Raw genomic sequence first — 7,266 nt, 5'->3', positions numbered from 1 at the left:
TGTTAGTTTCTTTTCCTGATTCTTACATGCCCGGCAGAGACGTTCAACTTTCATAAATAACAATGTAAAAGCATCAAACCGTTTGGGATTATACAGTGAAAAAATATATATATATGTTTAATTAATTAATTTATTTATAATTAATATTATTCTATACAACATATTTTTCTTTTTTCTATATTCAAGCTAATTCTCGCAGCGATATATATATATATATGTATGGAGCGTAATTAATCAATCCATGAACAGCGCCCTTTAATTACCATAATTTCCACCAAAAAGGCATCATTATCATTATCATTAATTAATAAACAAATAGCTATTGGCAAAACCGTGGACTAGAATCTTGTTTAAAGTTGACATAAAGGGAACAGCTCATGTGCGAACAGGAGATAAGCTTCCCAATCAACAGTGTTTTGAAGAGATTGCAGATGTAATTTAGAAGTATCTTTTTCCACTTGTTGCCCTCTTTCTTTTGGGGATTATATATATTAAAATAGTCTATTAAAGTCATTTAATAAAAATGATTCGTATTATTACAAATGTCAAATGGGACATCGCTAAGGTCAAGGGGGCATCATAATTGTGCTGCAAACAGACAACTTGATATAATACACAAAGCAAAAGATATTATTCACTCCTCATATTTAATTTTTCATTTCGTTTCCTAAAGCTCTTTGGTCTTTTATTTTACTATAACCTCGTGTACTTTTTTCTCTTTTTTTTTTAAATATTTGAGAGATGCCTTCGGCTGTCTGTCTGTAAGCTAGCACTATTTTGGGGGAGTATTATCTGCTCTCAAGCGTCTAAATAAGTGTTCCATATATATATATATATATATATATATATATCCATCAACTTGAGCTTTGTTCTCAAATTTTTATAGTTATGTGCGAAAATCACTTAATTTATGAAATATTAAGCTGAAAAAGACCTTGTCTTTTTTGGTTTAAAAAAAAAAGACCTTGTTAACCTTATTGGAAAATCATTTTCATAAGATTATGATTCAAGATTTAAATCTCTTTCTTGATTAGAAAGCAGCAGACATTGACAGACACTTAATTTCGATCTAAATTCTTAAATACGCTTCACTTCCAATTGAATAGGCCAGTGTACATATATAGTTTCACGATTCATGTGTTTCTTCCATTTCCGCCTCGAGGCGTCGACGTGAAATCACAAAAATACCCATGAGTGGACTCACTAATTGGTGTTAGGGACTCAAACGGGGGAATAACAAATAAAAACACTGGAAAGAAATTAAGAGGCAACCAAAAAAAAAGTGATGGATGGCCCCAAGAAAAGAAGGGGTGCGTATTAGTCCCTATTACGTGGACATCAGATCACAACATAGCACATGTACGCATTCTCATTTGTGTGGTCTTCGCTTTCAATGGATGATCCACTCACGCATTTGTACAACCTTTCAACATCACTCATATTAGTATTAATACACACAGTTCTAAATACAAAGGTGAATTTAATTTCATGTCACGCATGATTTTTCCTAAGCCTAACTCAGCTTTTATTTATTAGATAACGTCTGTTCAAATCGTATCAATATACATCGATGTAAGGTAATTGCATTTTTGTTCGTCCACGACACATTTTCATCACTGGAAGATTTTTTTTAATTTAATAAAAAAGGAAAACTATATATTAGGTCCGTGGAGGAGATTGATCCAAGTCACCTGATTAGAATATTGCTATCGTCTAATTTGCGAAAAGCATTAATGATTAAAGATTGATAGTATGAAAATTCGCTTGTGATGAGTTTTAATTAATTATTCCAGCTTTGAGATTTTTGAAAATCTGCTGGTGGTGGTTCCCAGAGATCACACAGTTTCAAGCAGGCCACAGTCTCGACAGCTAATGATATGCAATAATTCATTTGAATGTCATTTTTATGTCTCAGCCTCGATGTGTGTGCATCTTTTTAATATGTAGAGTATTTTTTTTCTTACTAATCATCAGCCACGAATATTTATAATTAATATATATTATAACATTATTTATATATGTCGTTCATTCTCTCCATATATGTTGTCCATTAGGTTATTAGGTCTTCCTCATTTTCTTTTCTATCTTTCTAGCTAGTTCTACTTCCATGTCGGGTTTGAAGAATATTCTTTCCGTTGATTTACATATATGTATTTATATAGGTCTCTTATTGTGCTTGGATTTTTGATAAAATTAAAGCAAAAGAGATCGATTATAAAAAATTTACAGAGAAAGCTAAAGGAAAGAAGAAAAAGAAGAGAGCTGCACCACAAGGTCCACAAGTATTAGCACTTTTTTCAACTTTGGGAGTGTCTAATAAGTGCTTAATTAGTGCTCATGCATCCTTATGTATGCAATATATATATATATATATATATATATATAAAAGATGAAAATTTAACTTCTTGAAGCATGATGCTGCCCTTTTTTTCTCTTTTTATTTTTCTTTCTCTTTCTTCGCCTTTTGATATAACAATTCAAAATACAACGAGTTCGGCTTTAAAACATCAGCTTTTTCTTGCAAGCCTGATCTTATTAAACGTCATGTTAATCATGGTTTCTTTTCAATGAAACCGCCGTACAAAATGAACATATATAATGCACGCGTTATGGACAAGCCTGAGATCAACGTTGGTTTTCTGTATGTATGTTTTTTACATTTTTTTAAAAAAAAATATAATTAACAGCCATTGCATGATCCGTAATTCGTTAGCTAATGGAGCGCGTATGATTAATATAATTAAATTCAATTGTGGAAAGAAAATTTGCACATGCGATGACCATATATGCCGGTGGGATAGTTGTGGAGTTAATGAGAATTTAATAAAAACCATTACCCAATTATTGATCAAGTGAATGAATAATGAATATTATGGCGCCCAATAGTTAGTTGCCCACTATTAAAGCATTTTATTAAAAGTGGAAGCCTCATTATTGGAATAAAGACACTTTGCTAATTAGAGACACAGCCCTATGATGTTTAACACGGTTAAGATATTAGATTCTAATAGAAAACGTTCCCAAATTTATGTGTTACTGGCTCCCGCATATGCGTCTACGTACTTGACCCTTATCGCTATAATTTTATCTGGCTGCCTGTAGGACAAGTGCCTATATTTTAAAGAATTCGAAGTCCGGGCAAAAGTAGAACTGAGAGACTTTTATCCCTCAAAAGGGAAGCTACGGCCAGAAAGAGTTCATTAGCAGCCCTTGGTGGATTTCAACAATTATAGGATAACACGCATCTTTTAAAAAAATAGAAAAAAAAATCTGATCTTTCCACGTAATGACAGAGCATTTAAAGGAAATCGATCATGGCATGAATGAAACTATATATGAACTGCGTAATTTTTTTTTTTTGAAAAAATAAAGATATATGGCCGGAACATGACAAGAAAATTGTATAATTAGTTACTGTGTATACTATTGATGAAGGGCCTATGTGGTAATTAAATTTGAAGAACGGGCAAGATAGGGAAGAGGCTATATTATTTTCTTGGGCAACTTCTTGCCAGTGCAGAGTGCAGTGAAATGATTTTCTGCCATATTTTGTTTGTTAGTTTCTGTTTATAAACAGTTTTAAAACTTGAGTTACAAGCATTGGGACGTTTTCAGATAACGTTTTTATGTTCCTGAGTGAATAAAAAATTAAATATCAGCCCAAATGCCCCACCATTGGTGCTAGAGACATGAAAACTTACACCTCCGACAGGACTTATGATACACTGTTATTAACCCCATTTCCTCTGGTGGCCAAGATGAACCTTCCTCCCTCCCCCACTGCAACCCATATACTGAAACCCTTTTTTCTTTCTAAAAGGTTAAAAAAAAAAAAAGAGAGAGATGAAAGAAAAAGAAATGGAGGGGGAAAAAAAAACTCATTGACTATGACTTTTCTTCCATGGGGGGCCTTGCTCTTATATTAATTCAACTCCTTTCTCAGCTGAAACTTCATTTTCTAGACTTCATATCATATATCGTCTCATTCGCTCTGATATATCCTCTTTATCACAGTGCATCGATCATCCTTGAGCTTTTGTTGTTCAGTGCCGCTCTTGTGCTGACATTTCTCCTAGGAATTAGCAAGAAAACTTTCTGTTATTGGAAAAGGGATATCATTCCCCTCATTGTAGACGTGGGGCTATCTACAAATGGGGAGGCACTCTTGCTGCCACAAGCAAAAGCTTCGCAAGGGTCTCTGGTCCCCTGATGAGGATGAGAAATTGCTCAGGCATATCACTAAGTATGGCCATGGCTGCTGGAGCTCTGTTCCTAAGCAAGCAGGTATTTACTTACTTCTCCTTAATTTACCATTCTTAACTCGATAGCTTCTTCTTCGTCTGTCTCCCTCATCACCACGAATATAATTGTATTGTCAGGCTTGCAGAGATGTGGAAAGAGCTGTAGGCTGAGGTGGATCAATTACCTGAGGCCTGATTTGAAGAGAGGCACATTCTCACAAGAAGAGGAGAACCTCATCATTGAGCTTCATGCAGTATTAGGGAATAGGCATGTTTCTCAATCGCTTTCTTTTCTTCTGCAATTGGGTGCTGTATCATATACTTTTCTGGGTTATAACTTTGCTTTAATTTGACGGGTTTTCAGATGGTCGCAAATTGCAGCACAGCTGCCAGGAAGAACGGATAATGAAATAAAGAATCTGTGGAATTCATGCCTCAAGAAGAAGCTGAGGCAACAAGGGATAGACCCTGTGACCCATAAACCACTGTCGGAGATTGAGAATGGAGATCAGGACAAAGATGGAGAGAAAGTTGCAGCAGTTAGTTCCAGTGAATTGAACCTCCTGAAATCAGAAAGCTCCAGGTCCGATGGAGCTTCCTACGAGCACAAACCAGGTTCAAGTATTGCCCATAAAGCCTATGCACACGACATGGAGGGTTCTTCTTCTACCTCCAAGATTAACACCAGAAGCAACACTAATTTCATCCCCGATTGTTCCAGTAAAGAGTTGTTACTGGACAGCAGGTTCATCAACAGTCACCAGGAAATCTACACCACTTCAGATTTCATGACGAATTTCCCTCTTCAAATGACCTATACGAATCCATCCACTGACTCTTCTCGTTGGTTCACTCAAACTGGAGGAAGATCATTTGATATAAATACTGAATTTACCTCCAGTACCATGTCCACTGCCTTTCCACTTTCAACCTCCTCATTCCTCCCTACTTCCGTCTGCTACAAGCCTTCTCTCCCCGTTCCATCTGAGGATATCTCTACTGGTTCCTTCCCTGTGAATGAACCCCGGTACTGGGAAGCCAGTGCTTCCAACCATAGCAATAGAAACGGCCCCTTGAACTTGCAGAACAGTATTGTTTCTTGGGGATTGACAGACTGTGGTGGTACTCCTGCTAAGGAGGCTCATCACCAGATTAATATGATGGAGAGTCAGACGGAAGAAGCCAGGTGGGCTGAGTACCTTCATGGTAACCCAATCTTAATGCTGGCTGCTGTACAGAATCAAGGTTCAGAATCCTTATGCAACGATATAAGGCCAGCCTCACATTTGGTACCGGAGTCTTTAGGAGCTATTTTGCCTTATCATCACAAGCAGCAAGATCATCAAGCTTCTGCAATATTCTCAAAGGACATCCAGAAGCTCACTGCAGCTTTCGGACACATATAGCAGGCTTTATGTTATAGAAATGCTCTTTTCGATAGGGCTTCAAGAGGATTCATCGATGTTCTTCTTAATTAGCATACAGGTGTGCGTCACAGATTTTGCTCTTTGTATATAGGTCCGATACAACCATTTCTTTCATCCCCTTCATTTTGATAGTATTTGTGAGCCAACAACCATTTGCCTTTCCCTTTTCCCTTTTCTTTTTAATCCTTTTTTTTTCCCCTCGGGTGTGGGGTAAATTTTAGGATGTGAGTGTTGATCTGCTGTCATGCTGTCTGTCGTCTTTCTATCTCATATTTGCAAAACTCTGTGAGTACATTACGATGGTAGCGCACTTTACTCTATATATCTAAGCCATCCCAAACGTTTATTGAGGCACGAGAAACTTTCTTCTTGTTTCCTTTTTTCTTTTTATTTTTAAATTTTCTTAGTTTTTCCTTTCAATGTGTGGGACTTGATTACTTTATTTCGCGTAGAATTATCCAAAGCAGTTTTGAACACGCGGTGTCTTCTCGAAATTCACACTTCACACATTGAGCGACCGACCTCTCAGAGTGGGCAGAAATCAGCACAAAACTTGGGGAGCGAGCAATTTATCCAGCCCCAACATTCTAAATGGGTTTGTCCATCGTTTTCACTACCATGATAGGCTTGAACCTTTTCCCTTGCTTTCCTGGGAACTTTTAATTTTTCTCGCACTCTAATATTATGCGGTTGGCGACTTTGTGTGTACCTTCCAAACGAAACCGGCGTTCCTGACCGACGTCATTTTCACCTCTTTTCTTTCTGTTTTTTTTTTTTTCAATTTCCCCCCTTTTATCTAGAAAAGGACACGACACAGAGCCCTGAAAATAATTAAAAACGAAAAGCTTGGCAGAATTCCTCTCGAAAATGATCATCATCACATTTCAAATGTACTATTATGCTTGTCTGGCTGATATTAAAATGAGGGGACCCAAATTGCAGACTGGTTCTGTGGCAGTGTGTCAAATAGCAATGTATATCTCTTTCATTCCATGGACGCACAGTAAGACTAAGAGGGTACCACTTAATCCCACTGGCGAAACGGAAAGTTACTCACTTGCGATCCGTACAATGAGACAGTGACTCCCAAGCGAATAAAGGCCATTTGTTTTGCGTCCGTGTCTTGTAGCTCTTTTAAGACAGCCTTTAAACATTATCGTCGAGAAAGAAAGTGTTGAATTTGCAGAATCCCAGTTTTATATGAAAGTCGCTTTGCTTTTCTTTTCTCTTCTTTTCTTTTGGGCTCAAATCCACGCCATACACCAGCTCCTTCCTTGCAAGGCAAAGTCTCACAGAATGAGCAATGAATTGAGTTGAAACTTGGGCGGCCCTTTAAAATGATGAATGATAATGTGGCTGAAGAGAGGAATCCTGGAAAATGAACAGTAAGGGAGAAGAAACCGCTGGCGAGAGCGTCTCGTACCATACTGATTACGCGTTTGGGAATAGAGACGGTCGTACACTGACTCAGTAGCCACTGACACTGCCAGGATATAATAACAACAGTGGCATTTCATCCTCATCATACTGTTCCTTGCTTTTGTCTCTCTTTTGTTTGCCAGTTTTCATCCTCAACAAGTTACTCCATTTTTATCACC

At 37.2% G+C, this 7,266-nt stretch overlaps 1 protein-coding gene across 2 annotated transcripts; it reads left to right on the top strand.

The window, feature by feature from the left end:
* The first annotated feature begins 3,902 nt into the window (after nt 1-3,902).
* Nucleotides 3,903-6,874, top strand: LOC114742420 (transcription factor MYB61-like). Of its 2 annotated transcripts, none has more exons than XM_028930681.1 (3): nt 3,903-4,284; nt 4,380-4,509; nt 4,606-6,874. In XM_028930681.1, the coding sequence occupies exons 1-3, from the start codon at nt 4,152-4,154 to the stop codon at nt 5,645-5,647; spliced, it is 1,305 nt and encodes a 434-aa protein (XP_028786514.1). In that variant the 5' UTR covers nt 3,903-4,151; the 3' UTR covers nt 5,648-6,874. The 2 variants fall into 2 exon arrangements, with proteins under 2 accessions (XP_028786514.1, XP_028786515.1); XM_028930682.1 differs by having other exon boundaries at nt 4,211-4,284; nt 4,388-4,509.
* The last annotated feature ends 392 nt before the right edge of the window (nt 6,875-7,266 follow it).

The sequence above is a fragment of the Neltuma alba genome, unplaced genomic scaffold, assembly GCF_004799145.2.
Source record: "Neltuma alba isolate B1F8T4 unplaced genomic scaffold, ASM479914v2 tig00003758_pilon, whole genome shotgun sequence".
Lineage (NCBI taxonomy): Eukaryota > Viridiplantae > Streptophyta > Magnoliopsida > Fabales > Fabaceae > Neltuma > Neltuma alba.
The sequence above is the reverse complement of the archived record's forward strand: the minus strand, read 5'-3'. Positions and strand labels throughout refer to the sequence as shown.